The sequence below is a fragment of the Phalaenopsis equestris genome, unplaced genomic scaffold, assembly GCF_001263595.1.
Source record: "Phalaenopsis equestris unplaced genomic scaffold, ASM126359v1 Scaffold233918, whole genome shotgun sequence".
Classification (NCBI taxonomy): Eukaryota; Viridiplantae; Streptophyta; class Magnoliopsida; order Asparagales; family Orchidaceae; genus Phalaenopsis; species Phalaenopsis equestris.
In genome coordinates, this window is record NW_018251848.1 from 330,485 (window position 1) to 350,048 (window position 19,564).

The following is a 19,564-nucleotide window of genomic DNA, read 5'->3' on the forward strand; positions in this document are numbered from 1 at the left end:
CCACCTTCCATTATTCTACAAGTTTGAGGTCCTCAAAAGCATTGTGAATAACCTCCATTTTGAGAAGCCTCAATTGAAATTTCTCAATGAGTGTGAATTTGCATTTTTCAACTAAAGTAGAGACTTTGAGGTCTGAACAAATAATAGCGGTCATACCACCCTTCCTACAAGCCCTACTAACAAACGGACAATCAACTTTATTTTCAAGAGAATCATGATAAATCTGAGGAAACACAACATGCTTGACAGCCATCTCAGAGTCTATACACTTATCAAGTGCCTCAACAAAAGATTCTTTGTTAGATACTGATTCGAAGGGAGGAATAATAGCAATCGAAGAAAAAGACAAAACGGAGAAAGAAACCTTAGAACAACAAATAAAACTGCCGCACAAGGGGAGGCCGGGGGGTTTTGGGGGACGTCTTCGCACTCACGACGAGGATGAACTTGCTACTACGCAATCCTATTCCTTTCTTTTTTTAGCATAACGAGGTGACAAAATTGCTTCGACGTGAACCCCTACCCTTCTTCTTCGAGCATGACGAGGCGACGAGCAGGCTACGTTTTCATTCCGGCGTAAATATATCAAAGGCTACTGAAGTCGCCACAGAGTTGTGATCAAAGTAAACCGTAGGGTTTTGCCTCATGGCGACTCCCTCCATTGAATCTCTCGGCTTCTCTCCACAGGCTTCCTCGTGTCCGACGAAGAAGGGTTTCACGTTATCTTTTTTGTCTTTCCGTCGTTCCGCAAGCCCCTACGATTCGTCTGCTTCGACGACTCTCGTGTTTCATCGTTATGTCGTTCCGCTAGCCCCTACGCTTTGTCTCTCCTCACCCGCACTCAATGTTTCCTCGATCGCGGTTCGTGTCGTCTCTGTACTCGACAACGCCTTCGCCCTGCTCGACAGAAATCGACATCGCCTTTGTCGCCCTGCCCGACAAGAGGTCTGCTCGCCTAGCCTCTTCAGATGTCGTCGACGGTGCGTTCCTATGCCACTGCAGTTGCCAGCGAATTTTCTATTCTTACTCGTGCTCCTCTTTCAGGTTCAGAGTCTGATTTTTATATTGGCAAGTCATGTAATGTTTCACAATTTTTCCACGACGTTATTGAAGGTGGTGGTAATCACACTTTCATTAAAAACCTTGATAAAAAAAATGAAAAGTCTGCTCTTATTCTCACTGAGGTTGAAACCAGTATTCTCGTGTCCTCTTGGTTTTTTGCTCTAATGGGAAAATTCCTCAATTGTCACCCAAAACTTGATATTATTCAGAAAGATTTTAATATTATGAAGGTATTGAGCAGTTGGAATATTAGCTTACTTGACATTCGACATATGCTGATTCAGTTATCTCACAATGTTGATTACACTCGCATTTTTTCTCGAAAAGTTATTAAGGTCGACAACCGTTTTATGAAAATTCTGAAGTGGAGTCCCCTATCATTCCTGTTTGGATAAAATTTCTAGGGTTAAAATTACATTTGTTTAACATGAAAATTCTCTACTCATTAGCAGTTGCTTACGGTAAGCCTCTCAAGGTGGATAGTCATACACTTGCTGTCACCAACCCCTTTGTGGTTTGTGTTAGTTGAGAGAGATATCACTCAACCAGCTCCGAATGAGTTATGGATTGGCACCACTCAAAACGGGTATTAGCAAAAGGTTGAAATATAACCACACCATCTTTGTTGCTCTCATTGTAGTATGTTTGGTCACAGTTCTTTTATTTGCTATCGTTTGCATCCTAATCTAAGGTCAGATATCGTTAAAGATGTCATCACTGCTGAGAGGGTGCAACCCAATCCTCTTTCCAACACCACAGTTCCTGATGAAGAACACCATACTACAGATACAGATCCAAATGTGCTTATACCACTCACTGTTATTGAAGAATGCCAACTTACATGCAAGACACGCGAGAGTACTCCTTTGATCCGATAAAAAATCAGTTGGAACAACAAGTAGTTGCTTCTAATGTTCAACAACCTACACATGTCCGGCACACTTTAGATCAACCCACTAATCAGGTGAGTCAACCTTCGGATGAGGAATAACAGGTCTATTCTAGGAGGAAGGAGAAGAATGGTGGCCGACTCGAGCCCGAAAACTTATTGGATGATACATTGGTTACTACTGGCAATGGCACTCATCTTATCAATTTATTAGCTAGCTCCTTCCTTAGAACTAGACAGAGGCAAGGCAAAATTGGGTCGCTCTCTAGCTACCTAATACTCCGTAATTTGGCACCTTTTGGTTTTTTTCTTTGTCTCTCATGTATTTTTTTGTATTTTCTTTTTTTTCGAACCATTTGCATGTGATGCTTATCGTGTGGGCAGGGTGTCATATTTGGACCCTCCCACACAATCCATCTGTACCCTACTTTCTGTTTAATACATTACTATTTGGGCTTTCTCAAAATATAAATATAAATATAAATATATATATATATACCTTCTCAACTATCTAATATTCAGAAACTGTGGCTCCCTACGCATTAATTAAAAGAAAAGGTAAAAAAATTAGAGGGGAGAGAATCCCCGTCTATAAAAGCAAAAAAATATATTTGCAGCACACCTCTAGGGATTCCTCTCCCCACAGTACAACGCACACTAAAAGAAATCTCCAAAAATACAGGTATACCCAAAATGAAAGAACAAAAACCCAAAAATAAGTAGATCTGTGCTCCTGTATTACTAAACATGTAAAGAGAAAAAAGATGTACAAAAAATGTCTTCAGTCAAGTAATAATTCTCCAAAAGCACTCACACGAGCAAACAAAAGACCTTTGAGACTCTGGAGCGTAGAACAAAGAGATTCAAAAATAGTAGCAGCCAGCGGAAGCTGTGAGAACAGAAACATAGCAGAAAGCAGAAACCAAAAGCAGGGAGACACAACCAGGCTTGCTGCAAAACCAAAGAAACCTACCAAGCAAACTAGGAGACCCACAAGAGGAATACCAAAATAGTCCCTCAATGGTAATGCCAAGAAGCACAAGAATCTAAAAACGAACATATGGATTAATGCCAACGTAACAGGCCTCACCTGCGTGTTTGGCTAACCAATCAGCAGGGGAGTTGCCATCTCTATGAATGAATTTCCAATTTACATCTAATTGCCTTTCAGCCTTTAAGGCTAAAATACGTTTAAAAGTGCAAATTATATCCCAGTGGGAAGGTGAGATACCCAAAAGAATATCATAGAGCATTTTAGAATTGGTTTCCACCTCAATTTTATGAAAATCTAAAATTATCAATAAACTGATTGTGGCTCGTCTTCAAATTAATGCCAACGTAACAGGCCTCACCTGCGTGTTTGGCTAACCAATCAGCAGGGGAGTTGCCATCTCTATGAATGAATTTCCAATTTACATCTAATTGCCTTTCAGCCTTTAAGGCTAAAATACGTTTAAAAGTGCAAATTATATCCCAGTGGGAAGGTGAGATACCCAAAAGAATATCATAGAGCATTTTAGAATTGGTTTCCACCTCAATTTTATGAAAATCTAAAATTATCAATAAACTGATTGTGGCTCGTCTTCAACCACACCTTCCTTTTCTCATCTCCCCCCACCAGTCGGCATTTATTAAAGGACGTGATATTTCTGATAATATTCTCTTAGCTCAGGAAATTTTGCAGGATCTTGATAAAAAATGCAAGAGTGACAATCTTGTTATCAAATTAGATATCAAGAAGGTCTTTGACACCATTAATTGAGATTTCATCATTAACATTTTGAAGGCTAGAGGTTTCACTACTAACTTTTGCACCTTGATAAAAAGATGGTTGGCTAACAACTATTATTCTGTGCTGGTAAATGGTAATTCTTATGGATTTTTCACTGCTTCTCGTGGCATTAAACAGGGGGACCCTCTCTCCCTTATTATTTTCATTTTAGCTTTCGATTATTTATCCAGGATGCTCAACCATTTCCAGCTGCTACACCCTCAAACACAGTTTTCTCATAAGGCCAAGATGATGGTTTCACATAATGCTTATGCCGATGATGTGATTATTGTCAATGCCTCTAAGCTTGATCTAAAACAATTTATGGGACTCTTAAAGGATTTCCAAAATTGTTCTGGACTCCTCTTTAATTGTGACAAGTGCCATATGTTTTTTGGCAAGCACGTTAAGCCCCAACTTATTCATTGGGGAGTTGTCTTTACTGGCTTTCATCATGTCTCTCTTCCTCTCAAATATCTTGGGGTAAATTTGAATAGGGGAAGGAAGAAACAAATACATATGGATGATGTAATTGATAAAATCAAGAGTAAAATCAATGATTGGAGAAATTTTTTTCTTTCTACTGGGGGCAAAATTTCTTCGTTTTCTAGTGTTCTTTAGAGTATTCCACTATATGTTTTGCAAGTGTTTAACCCAAAAAAAAAGTGCTATCAATATTATGGAGAGGTTTTTTAACAAATTCCTTTAGGTGGGGAATGGTGCTAAGAAAATTTGGGGCTCTTGGCATAAGGTTTGTAAGTCTAAGAAGGCTGGCGAGTTAGGCTTTAAAGCTTAGAAACATACGGTGGAAATAAACTTTTGCAAACTTTAGTTCAAATTTAGATTGGGCTCATCTCTCTGGGCTTCCTTTATGCATCAGAAACACTGTGCCCAAACTCGTCCTTCCCAGGTTATGCGGAAGGTTGGTGATTCCCGTATTTGGAAAGCAATTGTAAATGCTAGAACCACTCTAAAAATTTCATGTTTTGGGATATAGGAGACGGCAATATCTCTTTATGGAATGATAATTGAGGGTTATCTCATCACTCTGAATACTTTCACCCTCTACATTCTAACTTCTTATTGGTTTCTGCTTTCTTTTCTCAAAATGACTGAGATTTCTCCAAATTATGTTCTATTGTGGGGGAGCAAAATGCAAAGGATATAATTACTATTCATATCACCCCTTCACGCAAGGATCTCCCCATGTGGAAAAGGAACAATCCTCAATCGGTTTGCAAACTAATATATGGCACTTTACATTCACACCGGGATTGGTTTTAGGGAAAATGGATTTGGCACAAATTCTTAACTCCCTCTATATCCTTTTTCCTTTGGCAATATCTCTTTTCTTTACTACCTATTGATGACATTCTTAAGTTGAAAGGCCTTAAAATGGCCTCGAGATGTCATATGTGTAACGTTGCAGAGGAAGATATAAGGCACATATTTTTTTAATGTGCTTTCTCTTTAAATGTCTGGAATATACTAGGCATACATTTTGGTATTTCATTGTTGCATAGGGGCATTTTATGCAACTATTTATGGCAATGGAAGGATATTGATGATAAGGATGGGGGGTTTCACATTCCTTTATTGGTCCTTTGGTTTATTTGAACCTCGAGAAACAACTTTAAATACAACTCTTCTCCCCCCACTGTTTCTATGACTGTCTCTTATGTGATGGATTATTACACTAAGGTCTTAAGGGCTGGTCATATTGATGTTTCTACTTTAAGACCCCCCCAGCTGATTAGGTTGGCTCCCCCTTCATTGAGTTATGTTAAAGTTAATGTGGATGGCTGTTAGAATCCTGTCTATGCTGCGGTTGGGGGCATGTTTAGAAATTATGAGGGTAGGTGTCTCTGTTATTTCACATCTCCCGTTGTCGCTGACAATCCTTTAGCCACGGAATGCTAGGGGGTTTCTCTGGCATTAATGGTGGCTAGTGTTTTCAATTTTCATAAAATTGAGGTGGAAACCGATTCTAAAATGCTATATGATATTATTTTGGGTATCTCACCTCCCCACTGTGATATAATTTGCACTTTTAACGTATTTTAGCCTTAATGGCTGAAAGTCAATTAGATGTAAATTAGAAATTCATTCACAGAGAGGGCAACTCCCTTGTTGATTGGTTAGCTAAACAAGCAGGGGAGGTCTGTTACGTTGGCATTTATCCTCCTGCTCCTCTCAGACGTCTCCTAAATGGGGATAATTTGAATATGTCGTATGCTCGTTTTTAGATTATTGTGCTTCTTGGCTTTACCATTGAGGGATTGTTTTTTGTATTCCTCTTGTGGGTCTCCTAGTTTGCTTGGAAGGTTTCTTTGGTTTTGCAGCAAGCCTGGTTGTGTCTCTCTGCGTTTGGTTTCTGTTTTCTGCTCTGTTTCTGTTCTCATGACTTCTGTTGGATGCTACTGTTTTTGGATCTCTTTGGTCTACGCTCCAAATTGTCAAAGTTCTTTTGTTTGCTCGTGGGAGTGCTTTTGAAGAATTATTACTCGACTGAAGACATTTTTTGTACATCCTTTTTCTTTTTACATGTTTAGTAATACAGGAGTACAGGTTTACTTATTTTTGGGTTTTTGTTCTTTCGTTTTGGGTATACCTGTATTTTTGGAAATTTCTTTTAGTGTGTGTTGTACTGTGAGGAGAGGAACCCCTACGGGTGTGCTGCAAATGTATTTTTTTGCTTTTATAGACGGGGATCCTCCCCCCCTCCAATTTTTATACATTTTCTTTTAATTAACACGTAAGGAGCCACCGTTGCTCTTTCCCCAAATAATATATATATATTTTTTTTTTTTTTCTTTTTTTTTTCTTTTTTTTTTTAAACTGCAAGTAATTTTCATTTCAAACACCATCATCAATCCATAAATACATACATATAGATACAAATATACATGCATACATACATCACTATTACAGTTATGTATGTACATATGTATATATATGTGTGTGTCTCAATATATATATTTATGTCATTCTTATGCTCATAATTTCATGCTCTACGCATCTTCTTGAAGTATTTGTGCTCTCACATTTATCATCAACACGTGCACCAAACTACCATCACAAGGCTATTGTTAGCCAACAGCGACCAGATAGCAACCTAATATATCGATAGCTGCATGTCGATTCATTTTTTGTCTCAAGTAACATCTACCACATTATTCTTAGAGAACATGCCACTTACCACCCAACAAGCACCATGAGTTCACCCATTCAAGTAACTTAGGGATCACTATTCCGTTAAGTGGACAAAACAAATTGGAAAATACTTTCATTAGTAGACTTTATTTTCTCTTTTGGGTATCCTTGGCATTAGAAGACTCTTTTTTGCTCTCAATTATAATTTTTTCTTCTAAACTTGTGGCACGACCATACTAGCTTAAGTGCACTAGATCTCATCAATGCTTAAGCATGCTTGGCCAAGAGTAGCACTAGGATGGGTGACTTGTTGGGTAATTATTCTCTCAGGTACAAATTGGCAAATCACTTTCATTAGTAGACTTTACTTTCTCTTTTCGGCATCCTTAGCATTAGAAGACTCTTTTATGCTCTCAATTATATTTTTTTCTTCTAAACTTGTGAGCACAATCATATCAGCTTAAGTGCACCGGATCTCATCAATGCTCCGCAGTTAAGCGTGCTTGGTCGAGAGTAGCACTATGATGGGTTACCTTTTGGGAAGTCCTCATGTTGCCCCCTTCTTTTAAATTCGGGTGCGACCATACCAGCACCAGTGCACTGAATCCAATTAAAACTTCGCAGTTAAGTAAGCTTGGGCTATAGTAGTACTAGATGGGTGACCTTCTGAGAAGTCCTCATATTGCGCCCCTTCTTGAATGATGACATACATGGGAATATTATTAGTAGAATTCATGTTGATTGGTTGAAGTAGATGAATGCATAAAGCCTACTGTGCGATAGGAAAGTATCGCTTAAACTCGAGAATTGCAATGCTTTATGGCGCATAATGTTGGCCATTAAAAGAGAACCATAAAACAAAATTAAGTGTTGTTGAGATGAGATGGCTTAGATGGATGAGTAGCTTAACAATTAGAGAAAATGCGAAACGAATGAATCCGTGAAATGGTTGGTGTAGCTCCAATGCTAGACAAGATTCAAGGGTCGTTTTAGATGGTTTGGTCAAATTAAATGTCGACCATATAATGATCAAATTAGGAGAGTAGATATTTTAGATACGACTTATTTTAAGAAAAGTAGAGGTAGACCTAAAAAAACTTGGGCATATTCTATTAAAAAAGATCTTAATTTATTAGAATTAAAAGAAACCATGACTCTCAATAAGTTTAATGGAGAAGAAGGATTCATGAAGTCGAACCCACTTAGTGGAATAAAGGCTTGTTGTTGTTGTTGTGCATGTTCTTTTTTATGTTCTTTTTTTACAACAGCAAATAAATTGGATCTTTATAAGGTGTAACTTTCTCACTTGTAATAGAAACTATTCTTTATAAGTCTAAAGTAGACATAAGCACTCGACTTTAGAAAATTGTGCCATAATTAGGGTATTACTAGTGGTGTTCTCCTCCTTTTCCAGGTGAGAGTAACCTAGCTTGAAAACTCTCATATTTCCATCTCCTTAGTCTAGCATGCCAAATATATTATCCACTTCGATGGAAGCCATTATTAATATCTTCGAGAATAGAAAAAGGCATGTGCAAGATGCCAAAAAAAATCTGATTAGTGGGAAGCATGGATTGCGAGCGAGGATACAAATCAAGTCCAAGCAAAGCTGCCAAGAATGAAGGTCATGCAAGATTGGAGCACATAGCGAACAAGAAGGAGCTATTCAAAGCAGAGACTAGAATGCATAGATAAGTAATATTTCATGTTATTTGACTTCCAATTTATGGTATGATACATAAGAAAGTTTGGCTTCCACAATGAAAGAGGATATATAATCTATTTTGGCATCCACCCAAGAGTTAACATTTCATCAATTGATCCACCCTAAGAGGTGACATTTTCTTAGCTTTCCAACTTCCACTCTAAACGGTGATATATAATCAATTCAGCTTCCACCCCAAGCAGCTCCACGACATTAGTTTTGGTTTCTCAATCAAATTACTTCAGCTTCAACTAAAGTTTCAACTTCAACTTCCATACTATAAAGTGATTCTATAATAATAAACTAAATAATTTAGGGCTTCTTTGGGGTCAATGTTATTTTTTTTTTTTTCATTTTAGTTTTTTCTTTTGTTTTTAAAAGCATATTTAATTAGTGTGTTTTACACTTGTTTTTATTTATATTTCTAAAAATGAATTAATATTTTTTTAAAACAATCAAAATAACTTTTCAGGGTTTTGAGTGTTTTTAAAATAATTGAAATCTGATCGAATAGTCAAATATGTTTTGTTTAAAATTAAAACAAAAACAAGATGAAATAAAAGCAAAAAATAGAAAATAAAAAAAAGTGATGCCAAATAGCCCCTTAGCTTTTTATCGTGTGTGAAAGATTTAGGAGTCATTTAGATTACTTTTGATTTTTTTTATGTATTTTGATTTAAAACAAAAGATGTCTGGTGTAATATAATATGTTTAGTTATTTTTAAAAACAAGCTAATTTATTTTTAAAAACAAAAAATAAAAACATAAAAAACTGTATTAATCAAACAGAATTTTCAAATAAAAGCAAAAATTAAAATTAAAATTAATAAATAAAAAAAAGTGATCCCCAACAAGCCCTTAGGGTCCATTTGGGGTGGCTGCAACTTTTTGTAAATGTAGTTGTAAGGTTGTGGTAGAGAAAATAGTTTTTTAAGAATCAGTGGTGAGAATTATAAATATATATTTTTCTCCAAAAAAAACCAGATAAAAACTTTCTTGCAGCCACCACACTAATAAATTTTGTTGCAAACAAATAGCTTCCCGCCACAAAACAAAATATTAAAAATGTTAGAAAAAACAGTTCCCCAAATAGTGCATGTGGTGATTGGCAGTTAGAAACACAGAGCACGTAAAAGGTTGTAGCAAATAGACTCTTAGACCATGCATGTTACTAAATTTGCCAATCTAACTAAAAGGTAATAAATAGATTTGCCACTTAACAACATTGTTCACCATATGGTAGGGCTATCAAATGCATTTTTTGTGGAGTTTTCTAAATATTAACACCATGCATGAAACTACATTTACCAGCGAACACCAAATTCTCCCATCTTAATTTTCAAAATCATTTTTAGGTCATTTGAAAGTATGGCAAATGCACATTGGCAATCTCAATCTCATGTGTGCACCATATCCACTACTTTATGAGGGACAAGGAAAACACTGATAAAATGAAGTGTTTTTTTTTTCTTGAATAAAACAAGCAAATAATACAAGAATTTCTTATTAAGTTCAATTCTTAAAATAAAATTCTCAATCATATTTTGATTTGTATTATATGACCTTGAGAAAGAATACCCGTAATGATTTTAAAGAAAAAAATAGAGCTAGTAATAGACTACGGTTGCCAGCATTAGAGCTACTCTTATTTTCCATGATTGGGTGGTTCATCAAAATTGGTTCAATTGGATCATAATGAAGCTCTCTCACTCTTTATTCCTTATTATATTATAAGATGTGGTATTATTCACTAAATGGGTGTTGTCATGGATTTCATGCATTAGAAATGAGGAGTTGGGGCATATAGATAAGAGAGGAAGGAGATCTATAGAGTTAGATTTATTATTTAAATTTCAAATGAATGAGTAATGGGTTTGATTGAAGTTTGAATTAAGGATTGATGAAGTTCTAATTGGGAGGTGATTGATTTAAATTAAAAAGGGGAGTTTGTCAAGGTTTTCAAATGATTTATTAAATTTGTATGGATACAGTTTTCATTTCAATTTTAAAGATCAAATGTTTTAGATAATGAATTCATATTATAAGGATGATTGTTGGAGGGGTTTCGAGAGGGCATGCATGCGACTGACTAGAAATCAGAGGAGAGAATGTGTATGGCAAGTATTGTTGAGCGTTTGAATGAGATCAGGAAAGGAGAAACTAAGGAAAACAAAGGCATCAAAAGAATGCTTCATGCTATAATGTTTCTAAAATTTGAAAAAAAAATAGCATAATGAATTCCAATATCATACAATCGTTCATGAAGATGTAGAGATGATTAATCCCTAGCTATAACAAAATGATTGAGGCGTTTAGTGATCATAATACATCAGAAAGAAGATAAGACCCATAACTTATGGATGATGCCATATAATAAGCGTTATTGGTTTTATTTGTAAGAAAAAAGAAAAAGAGTAAGAATAATATTCTTTATGGAAATTTACATACATAGCACCCAATTCTTATGCATTTACTTATCTCACTCCAAACTTTCATTTTTAGAAGTTATTCATCTTTTTGTATGTTTGAAAAAATGTATAAAAAGGTGGATTACACTTTTTCCTGTAGGTAGGGTCCAAAACTTGTAAATATCAAAATTTGGGTGAGATGAGTAAATACATAAGAATTGGGTGCTATGTACATAAAAACCCCTATTTTTATATAATAGTTAATTAAATTAATTTAAATGAATTAAATAAATTAATTAATGAAAATAATTAAATCAAAAAATAATAATTAAATTAAATTAAATATAAATTAAACCATATTTAATAAAAATAAGATGATGCAATGACAATCATTAATATTAAAATAAATAAATAAATAAAACCTAACGACACCTGTTAAACAGATACTGTAAATCGCTTTGCATGCCACTAGCAACGAAAAAAATGAAGGTTCCATGCCATTTGTCGAACAAGAAAGAGAGAGCGAGACAGAGAGGGCAAGTGAGAGGGCAAGCAAGGGTGTCCAATGTTTAAAGTAAGGTTTAATCATTTAAATGTTAATCAACATCCTGATTAATAGAATCAATAAATATATTCAAAATCCAGCCTTTGCCAATAATAATGCTTAGTGGAACTAATCCAAATCTCGTTCTCCAAAAGATAGTAACACTACCACTGATGGCCTGCACAGCTTAGCTATCGCAGCATCCACCTGAAGCAATTTTCAAAAAATTGATTCAAGATAAAACAAGATGGATTGGTTCAAGTAATAAATTATAAATCTTAAGCCAAGAAAAAATAATCCAAACTGGAGTAATATTTGGTTCATAGGTACAAGCCTAGGGCGAAAGACCACTTAGGCATACTCATCTAAAACCCATACATGTAGTGTGATCCTTCGGACCTCAAATCATATTCGTGATATACCTAGTTCCAACGCTAAATAAAAATCATTATCTCATAAATAATTTATGTTAATTGGTAAACAAAATTTGTCCATTTAATCACAATCCCAAAACATTCAAAATATGCAAAGCATTCCGAATAATGCAAGCTCCATAAATAATCCATGTAATTATGATGATGAAGATGATGGATCAATAACAAAAAGATCATGATTTCATAAACTATTGTTAAATTAGTCTAAAGAACAAGAATGAAACTCTATTATGATTAGAAGATTCTACATCATTGAAATGGACACTCTATGCAAGTCGAAGGTTCCATTCATCAGCCACTCCTCAAATATTATGATAGACTAGCACACAAAAACAAAAAAAAATGCTCCTGCAGAATTGCATGTACATGTCAGCAGACCAAGAACTGCCACTTAATGATATGAGAAATGAGGAACCATACTACTGTTGTAATTGAACAACTATTGCGAGACTAATATATAAATGGCAATGTAATGAATGAAACTGGCATACAAACCTTCTCAACTGTCTTTCCGTAGAGTAAACAAAGTTTCAGCCCATTTCCATGCCTCAACTCCACCAACTTGTTCCTTGTATATGTAGCAAGAGAAGCTGTGTGCCTGCAAGAATTCTAGCACATATTAATGATTTACAAATCAAGTTATTTCTCTAACTTAAATAATGTTGAACTTAAGCTTTTGTTAGTAGGTTAAAACCAGATTAACAGACATCAAGAAGCTAAGTTTGGATAAGATTACAGTTTCATGGACGTAGTTGACGTGGGAGCTGGCCGTTCAAAATTCTCGTAGTACTGTAGCTGCTATAGTACCGCGGGAATAGCTATAGCGGAAGAGTCGCCCAAATAACCCCATTTTCCTTCCTTATTCCTTGCTATTATTCTTTATTCTTTATTAGTTATTTCCTATATATGTGTTGTATTAGGCTTTGGAAGGGAGTTTTTTGGTGCGCTTTTTTTAGGATAGCCATCAGCGTCCATTTTATCCCTTCGAGAGTTGTATCCCAGGGTTCAAAATGCTGCTTTGGTTGTATCTTCATATCCAGGTGGTGATTATCTTCCATAGCCCTTCCCGCATCCCTCTCGCTTCGCTACCATGCCTTCCTCCTCGCTGCAGCCACCCCAACAACCGTCTCATTGCTATCTTCCTGCAGTTCCTCACCGTCCAGCCATCATTCTCATAGCCAAAGCCACACGACAGGTCCTCCTATGGTTGTCCCACAGTCCCACGCCTTCACTGCCGCTGTCACCGCCTGTAAAAAGCCGTTCGGGCTATTTTCTGCTGTTACAGTAACTTGGCCAGCTGTTTCCCACATTGCAGCTCGTTGTGAATGCCGCAACGCCTCCAAGTTGTTGTTTTCCTGCTGTCCAGCTGCCCCAAACAGCCAACTGCTGCTGCTTGGGCTGCCGCCCCTTGTTCCCCTGTTCCAGCTACCCATAATCGTTGTTGCTCCTCAACCACAGCCGGGAAACCCCCTCCCTACCTTGCCACTACGTCCCAGGCACTCTAACCATTACCACCATCACCCTGGATCCGCTATAATGTGAGTTTGTGTGACGTGTGTGTTATATTTTCCCTTTCAAGTGTGTTTGTTTATAACCGTCTATTTGCTTCCTGAAATAATATTTTTTTTCCTAATGTGATTTGGGTTAACTCAGGTATCAGTAGTTGTATTTCTTAATGTAAATTTCATAAATACCTCTTAGTCCAAAAACGTTGTCAGGTATAAAATAAGTTGCAAAACAGTGCAAACGTGAACTTATCTTTAACAGAAGAAATGATGAACGAAGTATGATTCAAGGAAAATAATCTTCAAAAACTGATCAACAGAAAACAAGAAGCTAAGTCATGATGAGAGTAAAACTAGATGCACAATTGGTACCAGTTAATGATACCAGTTAATGATAAGTTTCTTAAATACATGTTTTTCAGATGTTCATAGAGAGTAACACAAAAATACCTGGATATAGACGGCATAGTTAGTCTATTGATTATATGGAAACCATGACGAATAGCCGCAATATCCAAGAAAGAAACAGTTCCATCTTCAAAGAACTGCTCGATGCTTTCCCTTCTCTTTACAAAGTCAATGTCAGCAATAGAGGCAGATACAGTACCTGGAAAGGATGAGCAAAGTCTAAAGTCATATACCAAACACAACCATTAGTCAGCTGAAGTTAGAAACTAACCTCCACTGAAATATTTCTTGTTTAGAAGCCCGGCCGCCTCTGCAAAGCACACAAGCTTAATCAGCTTAAGCGCCATGATTTAGATGAAATTGGTGTTAATATGAAAAGAATTTAACTACAGTGGATAAATGATAGACTACAACTAAAAAATCAAAATGAAAAGAACCGGTAAAGTTGGAAGAGAAACATATTTAACAGAGAAAATGACCAGGAGAAATAACACTTAATACTTGTCTAAGGGGTAAAACTTTAATGCATATGTTCATCAAAGTGAAAAGCAATAATGATGATGCCTGAATCCCAACAACATGACCTAGAATATGTAGTGAAAAAAGAGAGACAAAATTCAAATAACCATTTAAAAGGTCCCATACCATTTTGAACAATGAGAGCTCCTAGACCAGTTGGAAAACCAAACATCTAAAACGTAAAAGTAGTCAGCAAAAGTCAAAGTATGGTCAAAATTTTGGATTGTATAGCATAGAAAGTATGTACCTTGTAAAAAGAACAGGCAACAAAGTCAGCAGGATACCTAGCTAGATCTGGTGGTTCCGTGGCACAACCTTTAGCAGCATCGATCAATACTAACCAGGAACCCCTAAATGCCAAATTGAAACAAGAATGACGAACAGTTTCCCGTTAAGTACAGTATGGAGACTAACTAAAGACTTGTGAACATAACCATTAGAGTTAAATCATAATGAAAATAATCAACTCTTCTTCAAAAGATTTGGAAAGCATCAACTAGTAGATATATTGGCAGATCAACTAACCATTCTATTCATAAACTTAAATCTATTTCTGCTCATTTAATTAATTTTGCTAAAATGAAAACAGGATGCTCATTACTTTAAGTCATACTGGCGCGGCACTGAAAAGCTAGCCATTAAGCTGAAAAGAGTGCTTCCCTAAGGTGGGAAAATGTGCAGAAGCAAAGGAACAGAGAAGGCAGTAAGAAGGTCACTAAGTGGGAGAAGATGAAGAAGACTACAAAAAATGTACCTTCTACTCCACTATCATCCTACTATGTTTTTGAAACTCCACAACTTGCAGCGGAGGGATCTTTCAGTGGAGGAATTTACAGCCCAATTCGATCACTTACACTTGAAGTGCAAACTGATAGAGCCGCAAAAGCATACAGTAGCCCGATAAATTGAGGGGATTGAAACCTGTCATTAGCAATGCGATGCAACTGCAACTGTACTGGATGCTATTGAAGATGGAAAGACAGCAGATGCAGAGCAAGCAACAATCATCCTTCAGGCAGCAACCTTCAAGCAGGCAGTCACCTATAATTACCAAAACCAACAGGAGTACCCCAGGTGACACAGGAAATCCCAAACAGGGGAATGACACTTCAGATCAAAGCAGGAAGAAGCAGAAGGGTATCTCCTCCAATATAGTACTTGTCAGAAAGTGTTACCAATGTCACGGCCACAACCACGAAGCCTCCGGATATCCCACGAGCGGAGTAGTCACACTTACAGATCAGGGCGTCGTAGAAGAGATGAGCGACAAGGAAAACGCTGAGGAACAAAGTGAGGTGTATAAACTACCACCAGACAAAAGAGAGGCGCTCGTGATTCGACGAATCTAGCAAAATGAAAACACAAGTGATCTACAGTGGCTTCATCACAACATATTCTACACCCGCTGCATAGTGAATGGAAAACTGTGCAGTCTAATCATCGAAGGCGGAAGCAACAAGAACGTGACATCAACACAGACGATAGAAAGATTGGGACTTGCGACTCAGAGGCATTCCCTACCATAATCACTGGGATGTCTGAAGAAGGAGAATTGGGTCAGCATCGACCAAAGGTGCTTGGTAGATTTTTTGATCGGAGGCCAGCTATGGGACCAGGTGTGGTGTGACGTGATTCTCATGGATGACTGCCATCTTTTATTGGGACGATCGAGACAATTTGACCAGAGAAATCAGCACGACATATATAAAAACATGTATTCTTTCACCAAGGACGGGAAGCGCATCACCCACCTTCCTTCGTCGGAGCCCGGGGTCACAAGATCCCTTTTCAGCAGAGTTGCATTAATGGAACCAGATTTAGTGGCGACACAAAATGAGTGAATTAAGATACCGTCTCCTAACACGGGACAAATATGACAAAGAAGATTTCCGAGTTTCATAATCAATACTGTATTGCCAGCTCCACCTCAAGGAGGGAAGGTTCAGGTTGCTCTCACAGGACAGCTTTAGGGGAACTTCTCATGAAGGATAAGCGCTCACAAACGAGGCAGGCTTCCCCATGGCGTTGAGGAACAGTGCAGTCAACAGTGAGATCCAAGTGTCATCCGGATTCAAGAAAAGAACCAAAAGCTTCAACAAATGAGGTCGAAGCTCCCCCAACCCCGAGGGACTGACGCAGCACTGAAAAACGTCCCTGACGCGAGCGCTGAAAATGCCCTGGAAACAGGGCACTCAAAACCCGCGGGACTTAGAAGTCATTTATTCTGAGATTGATATATTTAATTTGGCAGCACCTTTTTTATTCGCTTTAGTTAAAAAATTTTCTTATACATATCCCACCTTGGAGATTAGTCACATATTCATGGTTGATTTATATTCAAACAGTGATTTCTCAATTGAGCTTCTTGATTGCCACCATTTGCTTTTCAAACAATTTTTTAGAAGCAAACTATTCTAGGATTTTTTTCTTGAAGATCAAAGAATATGAATGGTCTTTCAAGTGGAAGCTTAAGTGATCTCCAGATATTGATACTTCTATGGAGCCACTTCTTACCCTAATATATGGAGCCTCCTAATACCCCAATATGGGTAACCCTCATCTTCATGTTCACTTCATCAATTAATCTACATTCTGCTCTTTTCATTTGGCCCACCAATATAACAGCCCACCAATATAACAGCTAACTGTCAGACTTTCTAGATTGTTTGTGCCCAAGAGTTCACACCTTCAATAAAGAGATGAATTGGCATACCAACATTTGGTTAATGACAAATGATAAAAGTCGTGGCCTGGCTGTCTGAGGATCAAACTTACAAAATCTTGGATCATGAATATGTTGATTGTTTCAAGTCGCGTCAAAAACTAAAAAAAAACATACGCTAAGGGATCTTATATCTTAGGGTCTGTTTGGCGCAGCTGTTGATTATTTATAATTTGCTGATAAGCAGATTATTCTTATAATTTGACAATCTACAGATTATCAGAATAATCTGTCTTGCTGTTTGGGACAGCTTATTCAGAATAGCTTATTGGTGGTTAAATGGTTAAATGACATTCCTGCCCGCCCTTGTCTGATAAAACTGTTTGGAGCAGCTTATTCAGAATAGCTTATTGGCAGAATAGAAGCATATAATACAGAAGCATACGATCATTACAGATTTGTTCTAAAAGATGACATACAGTTCTCCACCCTCATGAGTACCAAGAGAACTAAAAAAAATATAAATACAAGTACAACAACAATGAGAAATATTAAAATATTTAATTTCAGACTCTGACTACACATGTCCTCATCTGCACTGTCAACCTGAGAAAACACCGGATTCTCATGACTGCTGGCAGTGTAATATGTGGGGCTATCAGCCCACCGGAAGAAACCGCAATGAGCTGAAACACCATTGGCACAACCGTAAAATTGTCTCCCAAAGCTATGAGACTGACGTGATGTGAGCATTGGAGACAGTACTCCATAATAACACAAAATACATTTTCTGTAACTGATATCCTAGAAATCATGTTGGTATAACTGTGAAAAAAACAAAAGAATCAAATGTCAGCTCAAGATCTTTTAAAAAAAACCAAAATTAAATGCATATGATTTTTTTTTTTGAAAAAATCCAAGGGTTGATATATTAAAGATAAAGATACATATAAGTTTGAATGGGTGGGTCTAAACACCCAACCCACACGATACAACACACACCAAAAAATGTAAAAGATGAGTACATATAGAAATAAAAATAAACCCAAAAACCACTCGGGCGCGGAAAAAGTGTGGGTCATCCCAATCTAGTCTTGTCTCTGGCTTTAGTTCTCGGTAGTAATCCAGGTAGCAGATTGGTAAGGTGCTGACCATTGCCCGTAGTAACCAAAGTATCATCCATAAAACTCCTGAGCTCTAATACCTGAGGATGATATAGACTCTAATGAATTTGGAGATCATGAAGGTGAAGGGTTGGTTGATATGATTATTTTAAGGGAGTCTATCACAGATGTTATTTGTGGTTGCTGACTACCAAGCTTTTCTTTAATAAGATTATAGGTTTATTTCTGAAAATGAGTTGAAAATATTTCTGAACCTTATTGGATGGCCAGAAAGCAATTCAACAACCCATTTATCTCCAACAAAGGTGGATGTCATGCGGGGAATGCGAGCAGTGCTATGCCGGTAATAATCCAACAACAATATCCGGTAATAATCCAACACCAACAACAATATTATAATGGCTGTAGCAAATGTCATTCTTCTACAACGATCGCGTCGCGTATCCATCTTAAATGATTTTAAATGTAAACAATATTTGTTACTTCAGGCTCTAAAAAGAGTACATGATTACAACATATAATATAATTTCAAATATAAATTAAACTTCAAATATCAATTGTTAACGTTCAGAACATATAATACGCAACAGGTACATTTAAAAATGAAAGACTATATATGTAGAAGGTCCAGACATTTTAAATAAAAAATTACATGATTATAAGTTCCAAACATTTAAGAAAACATGACATAAGTAGAAGTTCATATTACTGCAACAAATACATATACAATCCATAAAAAAAATCATTCGACCAAAACTCGCAAATATTCGAGACGCAATTCAGGCTCTAGCGTCATGAATATTTTCATGAATTTTTTCATTCACGTTGAATCCTTAAGTTTTTTCACACGCTGTGCGTGAAATCGTTTGTCGGTCGCAACTTTTGGAATAGTACCCAAAAGCCTGAGACAGTCTAAAATGTTACCATCAGAGATTGGTGGAGCTGAAAAAGCTTCAATTAAACGATCGAAGGAGGTGTTTACAAAATGTTCCTTCTCTTTATTTTTCGTAGCAATCTCAATCCTGGGTCTCTTTAAAATTGTACTGAACTCCCCCATATCCCTCTGGTTAATGCTAAGCACTTCTTCAACGAGTGTCAATGGCTCAGGTGTGAATTTATCTGGTATCCCTGTAAAACCGAATTCACGAGGGTTGAATGCAAACTTTTCTGTTGCGACAACCCATTTAAACATGACGCCCAGTTTTTCTTCAAATTTTGGCTCAATTCCGCACTGTTTATACTTCTTCGTTGTCGGTACCATTTGTGATTGTTGACCTCAGTTTTAGTGAGGTCTTAAGTCTCCTACTCTTAGAACCTAGGATCTAGATTTAGGAGTTCTTATTGACCATCCTAGCGGACTAGCGATGGAGCCCACCTCCC

General features: G+C 36.9%; 1 protein-coding gene across 3 annotated transcripts in view; it reads right to left on the bottom strand.

The window, feature by feature from the left end:
• Positions 1 to 19,564, bottom strand: part of LOC110038799 (molybdenum cofactor sulfurase) — a 170,145-nt gene that overhangs the window by 90,068 nt on the left and 60,513 nt on the right. For all 3 annotated transcript variants that reach the window (XM_020743701.1, XM_020743702.1, XM_020743700.1), the window contains exons 7-11: positions 14,646 to 14,748; positions 14,525 to 14,570; positions 14,151 to 14,189; positions 13,922 to 14,078; positions 12,462 to 12,564 (exon numbers count right to left, since the gene is read on the bottom strand). In XM_020743701.1, the coding sequence (XP_020599360.1) occupies positions 12,462 to 12,564; positions 13,922 to 14,078; positions 14,151 to 14,189; positions 14,525 to 14,570; positions 14,646 to 14,748 (448 nt within the window). The remainder of the gene's footprint in view (positions 1 to 12,461; positions 12,565 to 13,921; positions 14,079 to 14,150; positions 14,190 to 14,524; positions 14,571 to 14,645; positions 14,749 to 19,564) is intronic.